We start from the raw sequence: 16,541 nt of genomic DNA, 5'->3' as shown, positions 1-16,541 counted from the left end.
CATGCTTTTGTGGATCTTTTTTACTTATGTCTCTCGTTTTTGGATTCGTTCTTTCCCCCTAGGTAGTTAGAACAGAATAAAAAAAAGACGGATAACTTCCACCACAAGTTTGTAAACTTTATTAAAAGGGGAAAGGAGATTTATGCACGTTGTGTCGGCGCCGTCAAACAAAATAACGATAAACCAGAGCCCCCGCTCATGCAAAGATATTTTGTGAAGTTCGAAGGGCCTGCGCTTGCAGCCGTCGACGAAGTCACCTTGGGAACGTTTGGGAGCGAGACGCCTTTGGATGGATATTCGTTTATAGACGTCAAAAACGCGCAGACAGGCTGCATATCCTACTCGAAGCGATCGATGCGTTGCTCGAGGTTCTGGACAGTTTGCGTTAGGTTCTGGATATTTTGCGTCAGGGTTTGGACTTTGCCATTGAGGTTCTCAAGTTGGCAACTGATGTAATTGTTTGTGCCCGAGTTGTTCCTGACAGTGAAGGCCTGGACATTTCGCGGAATTCAGGTCCCGTATCTATCCCCGAACCCGAGCCCGAGCCCCATTTAGGAAGCTCCTCCCCTGGAAACCTACTTCCCCGGAAGGAGCAGAGAATGCACGGAAGACTGGCCCTGTAGAATTTCACGTGCGAAATCGATCGACTTCACTTTTCCACCAGACACAGTATGGCCGACTTCGACTCCCACCCAGCCTACGTCGTTAGGCGAGGTCAACTCGTCCCCCTACCCACGCCAAAGTCCCTCGCCGAACACCTCCAAAAGAGCACTGAGCTTGAGGCTGGGGATTGGCATGACATAGTTGTCCTCCATGGCGTGTCCCCCAGGTACGCCGATGTGCTCCTCCTTTTAGACGGCAGCGACTCTGCTTTTCTCGAATCCTTTGCCTCGAGACGCGAGTACAGACCCTTTGCTAGAAGCGGACTCGTCAACCAGCAGGCCTCCAGCAGCGAAAGACGATGGAGCATTCTCGAGTATCCAGAGCTGATGCAGGGACTCAGGCCTCTCCGCCTCGACAGGGACGAGACCGACACAGTGCACCCTCCACCTGTCAGAACTCTCCCATCGAGCAGCGGAAAGACCTCTGCCGTTTTCTGCCGCATGGCCCTACGCATCTCTGATCAGAGACACCTGCTCCTCTTGGACAATCCAGTCTGGAGACGCTCTTGGCAGGTTCGCAAGGCACCATGGAGGACGCCTGTCGCTTCTTTTCGCGATCCACCTAGTCCCTCCCCTTACAGCGAAACCAACGAGGCTGGGAGCTTTGAAGCTTCTCTTCTGAGCACACTGAGTGGCAAAACGCATCACAAATCTCTGAGAGAGCTGTTGCTTGATTTGGCATACGACAGATGGTTGGAGCTGTTTGAGTTTTTGGAGTCGCCTTCTCACCCCGTCACGGACAATACCATGGCGTTTTGGTGGCAGGTCTTGCAATCTCTGGAGCTCAACGAAGAGGAGGGCAGCAGTCCATGCTGGAGAAGACTTCTCGACAGAGCACAGCGGCGAATCTCGCTTTTGTCTCTACCCACCATCAAGAGACCTGTTCCGCTCAAGTCGGCTTCGGCTCCCATGTTGCCTAGCTCACCTGGCTCACCTTCTTCCCGAAGATCACCTTGTTCACCTAGATCGGCAGCGTCGACACCAGCTACGTTATTGACAACCCCGCCTGTGCTTCAGCAGCCAAAGAATGAGGTGCGCGAGAAGGCGGTTACTCGCTTTGGCATACCCAGCACCGCGGTCAGAGCTGCGCGGTTGAGAAGGGCGCTTGCATATCGGCCTTCGGCGGAGGAGAATCGACGAGCGTTGGACCGGATCAGCTATATGGGTGGTATTCTCATTCCCCTACCCATCGTCTCTGGAATTTTGTCCATGGGCGAGATTTTTGGCCCCTCTGGTTCCAGGTTTTGGATATTTTGGGCTGCTGCTGTTCCTCTTTCCATCATGTCGGTCTTGATCATATATGCGGATACTATCCGCAAGGCCGAAGTCTGGGTGGAGGTTGCGCCCGACCTGGTTGTTCCGGGACGAGTTCCTGGACGACTCAGCACTGACAGCGAAGGCGGTATGAGTGATGGGACTGTGGATGTCGAAGTTCAGGAGCATAGGACTGTTACTTGGCGGAGACATCATCCTGGGGAGGGACGTGGTAGCAGCAGCGGCGGGGAGGGCTTGCAACAGCAGAGACCACAAGTGCCGCATGATCCGAGCGTGGTGTTTGTTTTGAATCATGACATGGAGGAGAGAGCTATTGGCTTGCCGCCGGAGAGTGCTGCTATGGCGACGGCGGCGATGGAGCCTGATTGGGACGAGGACATTGATGATGCTATGTTGGAGGTGTTGCCTGCTGCTGCTGGGAGGAACAGGAATAGACCGCGAATTATTTTGCAGAGGTCAGAGGATGGGCATGAGAAGCCTAAGGCGTGGAAGAGGCAGGAGCTGGGGTGGTATGGAGCTATGAAGTCGGTTATGTGGAAGAAGCCGAGGGCGTTGGAGGATGTGCCGAATGGGGTTATTGCTTATGAGAGGGAGGGGAAGAAGAAGTCGAAGACGTTTTAATTGGATCATTGTGACCGTTCATGGGGGTATTATGGATATATATGGGAGGGATATGCCCCTTTTTATGGAACTTGGGTCTTTTTAGATACAAGAAGCGGCATGTATTATCCGAATGCCGAGGGATATTTACGCCTTTATGAATGGGTTCATTTTGTCGTGACACGCATGCAGTTGTCTGTTTTATACCTGCTCAGTGTGCAAGCAATGGCGGTTGAAGTTTTGATCATGCATAGCCACCATCTGGCCTACCTATTCCGCCGGAGCCAACGCAAGTAGGCTAACTCCCCCTTCGCACTCTGTTTTCTCGATAAACTCCTTTAGCACTCTTAATCCCCGTTCAGAAAGGAGATCGTCTTCTTCAAACTCTCCTAGATTTATTGGCCCCTTCCTGTCTCCGTCCAGCTCGTATAGATGCCCGTTCTTGGGCGACCTGACAAAACACACGTAATGAAAGTCGACCTCATCCTCTGGATTCTCAGGGACGGCCGAGTCACCCTGTAGAGCGACAGTTTTGTACGCTGCTTCCAGGTTCGTGTCGTTTTCTAGGAAAGCGGCGCGGTCTTGTGGGTTGAGGGGCGTGCAAGTTGTCAGGAGCTGATAGAGGTGTGAGTTGGGAACTGGTTCTAGGTTAACTGCCATGTCGTAAGCATGAGATGGGATGGGATAAAGGGTTTTTACTGATGAAGTCTCGAGCGTGGCCATTGCTGACGGCGTGGAGGATGGCGTAGAGGCCGCAGGCGTTGTTGATGGTTTGTTTGTACCAGATTATTGGCTCGTTGTCACCGCTGCTTGTGTACTGGGTGATGTCCTTGTCCTTGGTGGTGAGTTCGGCTTCGTAGTTGGGGGAGGTGGGGAAGACTATGATGAGTGCGTGGGCTGGACGTGGGGTTAGAGAGAGGAGGTCGGCGTCGTGGAGGGAGAGGACATCGTGGAACTCTAGGGCGGGTGAGAGGCCGAGGGTGTGGGCTAGGGAGGTGAAGAGGGAGGGGTTGGATTCGAGGGGGGTGAAGTGTTTGCGGTATTGATGGGACATGGTTTGCTTGGTGTGAGGATTTGTGAGCGAGGGGCTGTTCGGCGAGGCTGCTTGAGTGGGCGGTGAGATGAGAGTGAGAAGTGAAATGAGAGCTAAGAGGAGTGAGTTTGGCACCACTCAACAGCCGGTGCCAACTGACTACGAACAACATGGCAAGAACTGCACGATTGCACCTTCTGTGATTACAGCCCGACACAACCTCATATCAAGCCATAGATATCGTCATCTCTTCTTCCAGAAGATGATACCCACATTCTGGACCAGCGATGACTCTGATTCGAAGGCCACATTGATGTCGACAGCTGTGTCTTGTAGATCGTTTCTTGTAGAGTATGCAGCCCGTTCTTCGCCGTCATTCCGTCTCTTCGTCAACGTTCTCTGTTTCCCATGCAATGACATGGGAAACTCTCGCCATCTCTTCTTCCCAACAGCACATACAACCCCATTATCCACTCCATTCTCTCACATACGACCATAGGCAGCTGAAAATACGGGATCCCGTCCGCTCTCCCCTAGTCAAACAGCTGACCGCCAGACCAGTACTCAGGTGGGTGACCACTGGGGAATCCCTGGTGTTGTATGTTTTTATCCGCAAAACCGCATTGTTTTTGGTTGATTTTTGGTGGCCGTTTTTGTGGGTTGTGGCGGTGAAGTTTTTCGTCTACTATGGAATGTATCGCCAAAAGCCTCAGCAAGCGTTTTGATATTCATTTTTTAGTAGCGGCAGCTGGGAACCCAACTGGCAGCCACCCAAGACCAGCTGTGAAAGTCGGGAACTAATCGGGCGTTTACCTTGTCGAAGTGATATCTGAAGATAAGCTGCTATCAAGTATCAGCAATAGCATTTGTTTTCTTTCTTCTTTGTGACAGACGCAAGCCTGCTAACCAGATGTCAGACGGGAGTACGTGACGCATAACAAATGGTTGCCATGTTCCCATCTTGAGCTGTCCCAGATAGAGCACGGGAAACCTAGGATCAACACAAAATCCCCGCTCGCATGAATTCCTCGGTCGCTTTTAGAACATGTCGAATTTGTGGGGCTAACCCAACGGTTTTACAGAGTTACTCTGCCGTTGTCGGCTGGACCGTAGTGTGGAGTGTGCTTTAAACCATGTCCTGTTTGATGTTTCCAGGGCGCCATCCAAACCTAAGGCAAATCACACTCTGCGTTTGGCGTTGAGCTTTGAGACGAGGGGACGCTCGTTGACAAGATGAGTGGAACGAGGTGAGGTGAAATGAACGTTTGTTGTGTCGTGAACCACACGTGCCTGTTGATCGATTGCTATGGAAGGATTAGGCGAACCGGGCGAGCCGGGGGCAAGCATCATGGGCCCCGGAAGCTCCCCCAGACTCCGGGCTTCCTCGAGAGGGGCTAGCCCCGTCCATAGACGCAGCCACCGGGCCCCTCGTTAAGAGCGCCGAGGAGGGGCAGACATGATAGTTTAAGATTTTAGAAGGGTTGGGAAACCTAATGGGTAATTAAAGAACCTAGTAACGACGGGGTTCGCAGAGATAATCTATTATCGTTGGGATATCTTTAAGTTACTATGTGATTTAATTAGCTTAATAGGACGATACACCACGGTTACCGCTAACGGCGGTAAGAGTCGATATAAAAATCTGCCGATAAAAGGGCCCAGTTAACCTGAGCGTCTGCTGTTTCTCGTCCTAATATTCATAGTATTTCCTTTGCTGTGAGCTGGGTTTTAGCTTGTGGTGCCGTCAACCCACTGCCTTGGTAGCTAGCGGCTGGAGGCGAGGCTGAAGTAGCGCCGCCTTCGCGCCATGGTGTCTAGTTGTTTGTGTCATTGAGCCTCATGATAATCTATTTGCAGCTCGCAGATTTGGAGGTGGGAGAATGCAACAGTCCTTGCGTGACGCAGTCCTGAGTAAATTCACATAGCCGTCTGAGCTGTGAGAAGTCATGTTGGTAAGATTGAGTTCAGGCTGTTCCACTTCGTAGGCATCTCCAATCATGACAATTTCAGTCTACGGTGCCACCACAACCGAACTGGAGGGCACTCGGACAGAGAGCTGATGGCTCATTGGGCGTTGCACAGACGCAGCCTTGAGGAAGTTGGGAAAACCGGACTTGACCTGGCGGCGAACCAAGGTAGGCCTGTGTAGCCAGTACCTGGGAGATTAACACAACATCTCGGAATCTCAGGTGTAAGACAGATAAAATTGTAGGTTTCTAGAACGTCAGAAACCTAGTGTGTAGTGTAGCGGGAAACTAAGAGGCACCAAAAAGGTGATTTGACGTCTAAAAAGGAAGCGTACCTGCAGAGCCTGATGCCGCACGTGGCACCACTGACCTGCTCGGCTGCCTCCTTCGAGATGTTCATTTACACGCCTGCGCCATCATGAACACCTCACACTTTGCTCCAAGCTGGCAGGTCTGACGTTCGCTCCAGCATCTGCCACCCACGAATACTTCCGACCGATTTCCACGATTGTCGGTAATGCAAACGCCCTGCCATGACTCCGAAACGAACGTACCAAGATGAAGAACCGTCTGCGAGCCTTCCGAAACGGCCAAGAATCTTCGACACATCCTCCCATGGCAGCATTTACCCAAACCACGATGCGTACCCTCCATTTGTGCATGGAGACTACACAATCGCCTGGATCTGTGCACTTCCCTTAGAACTGGCGGTATCGCGTGCCATGCTGGACGAGGAACACCCACTGCCACCCAACCAAGCCGGCGACGACAACATCTACGTGCTCGGACGCATCGACCAGCACAACGTTGTCATGACATGTTTGCCGGGACAGTATGGAACGAACAACGCCGCAATCGTCGCGACAAACCTGAAGCGGAGTTTTCCGAGCATCCGCGCTACCTTAATGGTCGGCATCGGCGGCGGATCCCCTAGCCAGGCCGACTTGTACCTAGGTGATGTTGTCGTCGGCACGAGGGTCATGCAGTATGACATGGGCAAAGTGATTGCGGGCGGCTCGTTCCAAGAAACGGCTGATGCGAAGACTCCTTCGTGGCTATTGAACTCAGCTGTGTCCGCTCTACGATCGAAGCATGGGCCGCACCATTCCAGCAGTCGGATGGCAGGGATCCTGCGAAGCCGACTTCCGAATATCTTGCGCCCGAACCACCCCGATCGCCTGTTCCAAGCGTCCTATAACCACCTTCTCGAGGCTCCAACATGTATTGACTGCGACCCAGCAAAGCTGCAACCACGAGGCGCACGCCTCTCTGACGAACCCAGGATCCACTACGGAGTCATCGCTTCGGGAAACAGGGTTATGAAGGACGGGAAAGTACGGGATGACATTGCTCAGCGACTATCGGCGCTGTGCTTCGAGATGGAGTCAGCCGGCATGATGGATAACCTCCAGTGCTTGCCGATTCGTGGAATTTGCGACTATTCGGATTCCCACAAGAACAAGGAGTGGCAAGACTATTCTGCTGCAACTGCAGCTGCATACGCGAGGGAACTGCTGGAAGGGCTTCCGCCTCCGTCCAGGACACTTGATCGGACTCCCATAATCAATGTGAGCCAGCTCGATACTGCCGGTAATACAGACCCTTGCCCTGGCCCGTCTCTTCTCCTCTAGTATCATGCTGACTGGGGATGTGAGTAGTCGACTATGCTTTGGAACGGCGGCAACGCTTGCTGAGATGCCTTGAATTCCCGCAAATCGATGCCCGCAGAGCCACTATTCGGGTTGCATATACAAAAACCTGCCGTTGGCTACTACAGCACTCAAAGTATCAGGATTGGCTTGACCCTAGGAAGCAATCACAGCATCATGGCTTCTTATGGATGCGAGGCAAGGCAGGCGCCGGAAAGTCAACCATGATGAAGTTCGTGTACCTGGAAATGAAGAAAGGCTCCAAAAAGCCCAGTGTGGCCGTGGTGTCCTTCTTCTTCAATGCACGAGGCGACTATTTGGAAAAGTCCATCTCCGGGATGTACCGGTCTCTGTTGTCGCAGCTCCTGCACGAGTTTTCGGACCTTCAATCCGTCCTAGACAACACCGACATTGTTCCGCGGAACCAACAAGACTGCCCTGGCCTGAACGCTCTGAAGGATCTTCTCAGCAACGCTGTCATGGCCCTTGGCCAGCGCTGCTTTACCTGCTTCATCGACGCCCTCGATGAGTGTGACGAGCAGGAAGTCCGGGACATGGTCCAGTTCTTCGAAGAATTGGCAGAGAATGCCACTGATAAAGGCATTCGGTTTCAAATCTGTTTCTCAAGTCGGCCATATCCGTACATTGATATTGCCGGGGAATCTTGCTCAACCTCGAGAAGGAATCAGGACACGAAGAAGACTTGGCACAGTACGTCAAGAGTCGTCTAAGGATCGCGCACCGCCCGCTTCTTGAAGAACTACAATCCCAAATCTTGGACAAAGCTGCTGGGGTTTTCATGTGGGTCGTGTTGGTAGTGGAAATCCTAAACAATGAGAGTAGCCACGGCGCCCTCGCTCTCAGAAAGAAGCTTTCGGAAATCCCGGCCGAATTAGGTAAACTCTTCAGGAGCATGCTGGCACGAGATCGAAATAGAACTGAATCGCTACAGCTCTGCATTCTCTGGATTCTCTTTGCAAAGCGGCCTTTGACTCCAGCAGAGTTCCGCCATGCGCTATGGGCGGGCTTGTTGGAGCGGCGTCTTGTCGATCCCGAGTTGCCAGATGACACACACATGGATGCCGTCAAGCTAGTCACGAGCTCCTCGAAGGGGCTTGCTGAGATCACCAAATCTAAGCAGCAGACCGTGCAGTTTATTCATGAATCAGTGCCGGACTTTTTGGTGAAAGAAAAGGGCATTCAGGATTTGTGGCCTGAACTTGGATTCGACTTGGAGGGTCCTAGCCACGAAATCCTCAAGCATTGTTGCACTACATACCTGCATCATCCAACAGTACGGGCGATCATCGACACGCCAGAGGGCGTAGACAACGAGCGGAACGCCCTGGCCGAGAAATGCTCGTTCCTGGAGTATGCCGGTCAGCAGGTCCTCTACCATGCCAATGCTGCGGCGCCTGTGGTTCCGCAAGACGGTTTTTTGACCCAATTCTTTGATACGAATGGAATCAGGGTGATCAACTACTTCGAGAAGTACAAAGCTCGGCGGTATGGCTCCCATGCAACTCCGCTTTATGTTCTAGCAGACAAAGGCTTGGGAAACCTTATTCGTACACAGATGAAAAGAGAAGTGGCTACCGCTGTTCCTGGGGAAAGGTACCAGCATCCGCTTTTCGCTGCGTTAGCAAACGGCCATAGAAATGCCATAGCCGCACTTCTGGGCTTGTCATCGATTGTCTGCGATGGCGTCGATATCACTGAAGGTTTAAAATACAAAAAGGATTTGAGGGATTACCAAGGCCGGACGCCATTATCGTGGGCTGCCCAGGAGGGCAGGCTAAGCATTGTGAAATTATTAATTCAAGGAGGGGCAGACCCTGACAAAGTCGATGGGAGAGGATATAGGCCACTTTACCGGGCTCTAGAGAATGGCCACGAGGCTATCGTGCGGCTCCTCATTGACAGCGGGGCGGATATTAAGGCTCAGGATAATTCTGGATCGACGGCACTGATTTTGGCCTCACAGAATGGCCACGAGGCTATCGCGCGGCTCCTCATCGATAACGGAGCGGATATTAAAGCTCGTAGCAATCATGGATCAACGGCACTGATTTTGGCCTTACGGTATGGCCACGAGGCTATCGCGCGACTCCTTATTGACAGCGGGGCGGATATCGAGGCTCAGGATAGTTCTGGATCAACGGCACTGATTTTGGCCTCACAGAATGGCCACGAGGCTATCGCGCGGCTCCTCATTGACAGCGGGGCGGATATCGAGGCTCAGGATAGTTCTGGATCGACGGCACTGATTTTGGCCTCACAGAATGGCCACGAGGCTATCGCGCGACTCCTCATCGATAACGGAGCGGATATTAAGGCTCAGGATAATTATGGATCAATGGCACTGATTTTGGCCTCACAGTATGGCCACGAGGCTATCGCGCGACTCCTCATTGACAGCGGGGCGGATATTAAGGCTCAGGATAATTCTGGATGGACGGCACTGATTTTGGCCTCACAGAATGGCCACGAGGCTATCGCGCGACTCCTCATTGACAGCGGGGCGGATATTAAGGCTCATACAAATTCTGGATGGACGGCACTGAATTTGGCCTCACATAATGGCCACGAGGCTATCGCGCGGCTCCTCATCGATAACGGAGCGGATATTAAAGCTCGTAGCAATCATGGATCAACGGCACTGATTTTGGCCTTACGGTATGGCCACGAGGCTATCGCGCGACTCCTTATTGACAGCGGGGCGGATATCGAGGCTCAGGATAGTTCTGGATCAACGGCACTGATTTTGGCCTCACAGAATGGCCACGAGGCTATCGCGCGGCTCCTCATCGATAACGGAGCGGATATTAAAGCTCGTAGCAATCATGGATCAACGGCACTGATTTTGGCCTCACGGTATGGCCGCGAGGCTATCGCGCGGCTCCTCATCGACAACGGGGCGGATATTAAGGCTCAGGATAATTCTGGATAGACGGCACTAATCAAGTAACATTCTTTCGGTTTATTTTAGGTAGTTTGTGAAGTGTTTCACGACCTTTCGGCCCCCTCTTACCTTCGAGTATCACGCCAAACCAGGCCACAAGAAGCTTGCAATTTGCCTGATGCCTGAATGAGGCATATTTTATTATTTCCTCAGTCTGATGCCTATAATTTACTGACTGTGAGTCTTTGTCTTATGCTGTTTGGTGGTGGTTGCGGTGGAGATATTCGAGGTGGAGTTGTGGATACTATCCATTGTTTAGTTTTCATCAGGGTCCCAATGACATCACTCGTCATTCACCTTGGGCTCTGTAGCAGATATCCCTCCCAAAGATAGTCTGATTTGTTCAGGCAAATTGAACTACTATACCACTGAGACTACCACAGTCAGATGCTGCCTAGATGCTAAAAACTACGCGGTGTCGTGGCTCGGCCAGGCGCCCGTGGGTTGCCTACTTGGGCACATATCTCGAGCGGCCAAGATGGCGAGAGTATCACCAGACCCTTTGACAGCGAATACCACGATACCTGCTCAGCCTCAATCTTGACCTTTTTCTCAAACTCCAGCAGCAGAGTCCACCGGCCCGCAGCATAGGCAGATAGGGCAGTCGTGCATTCCAACAATGGAGGGGCAACATGACATTGCAGCACCGTTTTCTTTCTCCCTCAAACCCACACCACGCCTGGTTTCTACGACGACGACCAATATCAAATCGGTTGGTAATCTCCAGCTCTGCTCAAAGATGGAAGCTACCCCCCATGCTTGCCCCTCAGAAAGCTTCGCTGGCAATGTCTAATTGATGAATTACATTTCTCCCTCATTTGACATGCCTTGATGAAGCTTCAAAAAAAAACGCCCAACCTCCTTGAGACCTACCTTAAACCTGACCTTTTGGTAAGTTTCTGGTGTGTGTGGGCTTTTCCATGCCGGCCAGCTCATCAAACTTTCCACTTTCAATCAGTTGGGCACAGTTGTGCGTTTCTCTCTTTCTGCCCCTCCTTCCAAGAGCAAACCTTGCCCCAGCTTTCTCTCGTTTGTGGAAATTCCAATGAGCGAAGGTTGAGTGTGACAATTCTGTGCTTTTGCTGCCGGCGTGTCGAGACCTAAACGCGGGGTACAGGCCAGCAAAAACCTGGAAGGCATCAAGGAATAGGATAGGGCCAGCGGGTAGGTAGAGAGAGTGTGAGAGGTGTGTGTAAGTCGCACCACACAACAACACACGGTACACCCCAACTCCCGACCAACCCCACGAAATTGTAAATTGGCTTGTGTACACACCAGAAGCCAAATGTACCTACCCGCTTTCCGATGAGAAAAATCTGAATCGGAATGGTAGATCGATCAAAGACTAAAGATGAGACTTCTTAAGGCAGGTAACCTAATTTGCCAATAATCCCCTCCTTCACCGTTTTGTGTAGTTCCCCATCTTTTTGGAAACGTTGGTACCTACCCATTTCCACATCGACATTGACGATAATCTAGGCATCGGAAAGATGAGGCGAGGGGTGGGGGGACCTATCCCCATCCATTGTTGAACTTACAACACACCGCTTGTGCTTTTACACTAACCTACCCTACCCCGCGCGCGCGCCCGTAACCGCCGCGCCTAGATCTAAGCACGACAAAAATCTAGATTTTGATGTTTCGTTTTCCCCTCTTTAGGTCCAGACACCCTGAAAGACAACCCCCCTCCGCATTTCGGCCCTTCGCCTTACCTTGCCGCTTTTCGAGTCGGCGGTATTCCGTGTGAGGGTGGCGCGGGTGTAACTTTTGCTCCCTCAGTTGTTGTTGGGTTGTGCTCGGCGGGATTTCTTCCCTCTCTCTATCACCCACCCACCCCCTCCTTTGACCCCTCACTTTGGAACGGTACATTTAAACCGACACATCCCGATGCCTAGAAGCTCCTAAACAAAAGGGAATTTCCACATGATCCAGAAAGGGGGGGGGTGCTCGGTAAGGCATAAACATATCTCTCTTGTAAACTATTTTTCATTTGCAAAAGGTTTCTGTGTGTGCGCGGGGGTCATCGCAAGAAAAGGCAGCCTGCAAAAAAACGAACGAATCACCGCCAAGCAAAAACGTGTAAGTGATTCCCAGCTCTGATTGGCTGTCTTGTGGCCTGTAAGCTGTCGCCGTCACAACTCACACTTTCTTCCCCCCCCTCAAATGTCAAAAAGCTCGTGTTATGCCTACTCATTTATTTTCCAGCGGGCGGCGAAAATCATGTTTGCTTGTCACAAAATGTGAGTCAACTTACTATAATAAGCGAACGCTGGAGGATAAGGGATGATAGGAAAGGGATGAAATAACGTGACTGAACGCTCATGCAAGCCCACCCTCCCTGGCCCTACTTTAGTTACGTGTCTCGTATAGCCGCCATCACAATTTGGCATCGCGGGAAGTTATATAGCTTGGGAGGTGTGGTATATCTGATTTGTTTGGTTTAGGGAGAAAGCTTGTCCCAGGATGATAAGTGTATCATATCACAATGTGCAACGACCACCAAAGCAACGTTCCCCCTTGAAATGTGAGATAGGAGTTGTTCTACATCTACCCCTCCTCAAGGCAGGAGAATCACGGTGGTAGTGTATGAGATGCTGTACGTGACAGCTTTGCTTATCCCCGGATCTGGGCTCTTATTGGGGTTGATAGGGTGGTATTGGAGGTGAGGAGAGTTCAGGCATATGGAGATCGCGGTTTGATCTGATCTCTTGCATTGGCGCCCTTGGAATTTTTGGCTAGACTGCTGTAGCTAAGGTTAGTTATCTCTCCGATGTGAGGGGGGAGAAGTAGAGGGTACAAGAGAGGGAGATGTGGAGTTGGTCTGCTTGAATGGACGTGGTTTGGAGGGGAGTGAGGAGGGTTGGTGATGTGAGATGAAACTTGGGATGTTATCTGGAGCAATGTTGTATGGTTCCGGTAGTGGCTGTATGCTTTGCTTCTGGAAGTGCTGAGATGGTTCCACGTATGGGATAAAGTCGATGTTGCTCCTGGATGAGAGGAATGCTGCCAGTTGAATCGCAGTTGCTAGTTTGCCTCGTGCGACATATCGGCGATACACTCCAACCTCACTCGGAACCAACTCGGAATACCATCCCGACAAGCCCGGAGTCAACTGACCCAGCCGTATCCCAGCGCCATGTGTCCTTTGTGTAATAAACCGGAGTCCACATCGGCCCCGCATGTCGGCCCCGCACCGATAACTGCCCCACAACTCTCCGCACCAGCCCGACTATCAACCGTCGGGGTTAACAACCCCAACACCACCGACCGATCGCCGGATCTGCGGATCGACACCGGCGAAGAGAAAAGGCCCCGATTCAACGGTCAGCAGGTACCTCGCTTTTGCTGTATATGCAATGCAAAAGATGCAACCTGCAGATTTGGGTAGGTGGGAAACGCTGCATTTCTAATCCGTACCAACTCGCTCGCACCACCACCAATGAGAGGGCCCAGAATTGCACTTACACCATCCATTGGAGGAAAATGTGTCTTTTTGGGAATCTAGGCTGGGTGGGTTTGTCGGGCCTGAAATGGAGCACAGCCATTTTAGGCTGTGACCGCATAGGTATCGCGGGCCAGTTCAACGGTGGGACAGGAGCGAGGAGCGCTGAGTTGGGCATTTCGCCTCATCCAGTCAAAACTTCCAGATTGAGCATCTGTGTTCTGTGTGGTTGACAACTCGTCGGGGCCAACACTTCTTGGACCACACAAGCCTCGGTTTAACATTTGGGAAAGGGGAGAACAAATGGCAAAAGCTGCGTCATGGGCGGGTTTCCCTGTTTTTGTTTGACTTTCACCATGTCGAAGAGAAAAGACTGGTGGTTGGCATCATCGTATCAGATGCTCCTGTCCAGATCCCGAGGTCGTATAGGCTCCCGGGTCTGGTGATGAGGAATTCGCCTGGCTGACATATGAACGTTGGTTGAGTCATTCTTCAACCTACCTCCGCATCCAAGCCGCAAGACACACGACCGACATTACCGCCCCGTCCCGTCTTACACATGCTCGCACAGCCTCAGATTAGAGAGGATAGGCCAAAGGTCCCTTTGCCAGTAGCCTAGGCTCCGTTCTGTGAAACTCTGGGGAAGTGGGTGTCTCGACGCGAGACGGCCGTTTTGATCCTCGTGGTGGTGGTACTTGTTGACTGAGGTCTGAGGATGACGGAGGCGCCGGAGTAAGCATGTGATGCGCCCTTTTACCGTCGGTTGTAGATTTTGTAAGGTGCAAGGCATCGTGGAGAACTCCTAGGACCCAAATTCATCCGAAAGAGTGTAAACAGCCGTCCCCGGGTGGCCGATATTACCTCCACCCTTCCATGCAGGCTTCGAGAAGTTTTTTGACACTTTCCGTACCCAGAGTAGTCGCTCCCATGCGACGACGCTGCGATGCTTACCGAGCTTCCGGACCAGGAAGGTCGCGGTGGTTTTGGTGCTCCTGGCCCTTTTCACAAGCCAAGAGGCGTGGGAGCGGGCAGCAGCATCGTTTTGAGCATCCTGAGGCAGATGCGAAAGCACGCAGAATGATGCATGTGGGGGTTATCGATTATCAGGACTGGTGGACTGGGATGGTGTTTTGAAACATTTCGCTTTCCTTTTCCTGCTTCTCTTTCCCGTTCCCTTGGGCCAGCCGATTATCAACTCTAGCTACCCCCCACCCCCACGCCGAAGGCCGCCGCCCCCCCTGCCCGCGACGTCGCGCGAAATGGCGACCTTCCCCGACCGAGGTGAGAAAGAAGGAAGGAAGGAGTGGGATGCGAGAAAATTTGGAGGATGGGAGGGATGAGGGAATTGTAATCCCATGCGTTCCCGAATCCCCCGCGCGAGCGACCCTCATTTCCCCGGACAAGGTCCACTCTCCCAGATCCTCGGTGTGTGCGGGCTGGGCGCTTCCCCTTCCGATAAGCTGGACACACCGCGGCGATAGGGAGGGGAGCAAGGGATAGGATTCCGTTTTCTATGTGCCTCGAGAATGCGTGCGACAAGAAGCAATTCTCAGGGGACCTCCCCACGCTTCGTGGTGGTGATGACCCCCTCGCAATAATTGTCTCTTTCTCGACACTCAAATTGCGAGTTGTCGTCGCCGGTGTCCGCGTGACATGTCGACGACATCAATGCCCAAAAGCAAGAAAAAAAAGCTACCGGTAATGCCGGCCTCGGTGTCGGTCGGGATGAATTGCCTGCAATCTTGTGTTGATCCCATTCTCCGTTAGGCCCTGACAGGTCCCAAACAGGGCAATTGAGAGACCCGACAAGCCTCCGGGACAGCTTCCGGCCGCATCGTCGGACATGGGGTGGGCATTGCACGGTTCACATGTCCACCGAGACCGTTCACCGTTTTCTTGACCGTGGATTCCGTTTCTCTGGCTGGACCAGGTCAGGGTCAGGGTCAGGGTCAAGGGCAAGGGATAGAATAGGGGGGGGGGATTGCTGGGACGGCTGAATTCCTGGCTGAACGGTCGGTCGGAAGGGCGGATACGGTGGTGGGAGAGGAGACTGGACGAACATGGCACGGAGGTGAGGGAGCTGAACGCGCTTTGACCGCCTTGATTCCCGGATGCCCTGCCGGCGCGCGGTAGTGTTTGGTGATCCCAGACCTGGCTGATTGCTGGCGGCCAACGGGAAGTCCTCCCGGCCAACGGAAGCAAAACCGGAATGTGAGCAACCGGCTAGCGTATCTGAGAAGTGATAACATCACCAACAAACTTTCTTCCATCATATAGGGAGAGCCCGGATGACGAAGCCGGTCCGGTACGCGGTTGACGGGTATGCAACTCTGTGCAGACACGAAGGATCTTAGATTAGGGTATCTCCCGCTATGCGCTGTCTAGGCCCTCACAATTTGCGGTGAGGTGGTACGCATGAGTGGCAGCAAAAAAGAAGAAAATCAATTGAGGTGAATACGAAAATATTCTGGCAATGTGAACAAATGGTAAATGAAGATGGCTGCTCTGCTGTTTCTTTTTCGGGCTTTCTTGGCCTCCAGCGCCACCAATTTACCACCAGTTTGGTTTTTATCGTCTATCGCATCTTTCGCTCTCGCTTAGCTCATGGCGTCAACTCGTGGCTTCGAGATGAAAAACTGGGGAAAACGGAAGACGTGAACCGCGTCGACCACGAAACACGCGGGAGTGGTTTCTGGGTCCGAGCATTGCTCGCCCTGACCTCGCGCTCTGATCTCCCTTTTTTTTTTCTTTTTTTTTTTTCCAATTTTGTGTCGCATTTCCTAGCTCTACCGGATCGTGATGGAACGTTCGACGGTATCTTTGATGAGATGAAGCCGAAAACGCGCCGAAGCAGTCTTCTTTACTGGCTGGGACGATAGAGGTGGCGACGAATGTAGGGTACCTGCTTGCTTGCTTGCTTGCTTGCTTGCTTACTTACTTACTTACTTACT

At 52.3% G+C, this 16,541-nt stretch overlaps 4 protein-coding genes across 4 annotated transcripts; 2 read left to right on the top strand and 2 right to left on the bottom strand.

Annotated features, from left to right (window-relative positions):
• Positions 1 to 671: 671 nt before the first annotated feature.
• QC764_308580 (uncharacterized protein) lies at positions 672 to 2,558 on the top strand (the record flags this gene model as incomplete). The annotated part of the gene is made up of 1 exon (XM_062945966.1): positions 672 to 2,558. One exon carries the CDS (start codon positions 672 to 674, stop codon positions 2,556 to 2,558), a length of 1,887 nt encoding a protein of 628 aa, XP_062802011.1.
• Positions 2,559 to 2,701: 143 nt separating this feature from the next.
• Positions 2,702 to 5,140, bottom strand: YUH1_1 (ubiquitinyl hydrolase 1). Its single transcript, XM_062945965.1, has 3 exons — positions 4,384 to 5,140; positions 3,237 to 4,255; positions 2,702 to 3,175 (listed from the first exon to the last, which is right to left on the bottom strand). The coding sequence occupies exons 2-3, from the start codon at positions 3,589 to 3,591 to the stop codon at positions 2,808 to 2,810; spliced, it is 723 nt and encodes a 240-aa protein (XP_062802010.1). The 5' UTR covers positions 3,592 to 4,255; positions 4,384 to 5,140; the 3' UTR covers positions 2,702 to 2,807.
• A 930-nt stretch (positions 5,141 to 6,070) lies between these two features.
• Positions 6,071 to 10,136, top strand: QC764_308560 (uncharacterized protein; the record flags this gene model as incomplete). Its single annotated transcript, XM_062945964.1, has 3 exons — positions 6,071 to 7,127; positions 7,196 to 7,897; positions 7,945 to 10,136. 3 exons carry the CDS (start codon positions 6,071 to 6,073, stop codon positions 10,134 to 10,136), a joined length of 3,951 nt encoding a protein of 1,316 aa, XP_062802009.1.
• A 1,989-nt stretch (positions 10,137 to 12,125) lies between these two features.
• QC764_308555 (uncharacterized protein) lies at positions 12,126 to 14,010 on the bottom strand. The gene is made up of 2 exons (XM_062945963.1): positions 12,946 to 14,010; positions 12,126 to 12,891 (listed from the first exon to the last, which is right to left on the bottom strand). Exons 1-2 carry the CDS (start codon positions 13,327 to 13,329, stop codon positions 12,706 to 12,708), a joined length of 570 nt encoding a protein of 189 aa, XP_062802008.1. The 5' UTR covers positions 13,330 to 14,010; the 3' UTR covers positions 12,126 to 12,705.
• Between the last annotated feature and the right edge of the window lie 2,531 nt (positions 14,011 to 16,541).

The sequence above is a fragment of the Podospora pseudoanserina genome, chromosome 3 (genome assembly GCF_035222485.1).
Source record: "Podospora pseudoanserina strain CBS 124.78 chromosome 3, whole genome shotgun sequence".
Classification (NCBI taxonomy): domain Eukaryota; kingdom Fungi; phylum Ascomycota; class Sordariomycetes; order Sordariales; family Podosporaceae; genus Podospora; species Podospora pseudoanserina.
Note: the sequence above shows the minus strand (reverse complement) of the source record. Positions and strands in the feature narration are given on the sequence as shown.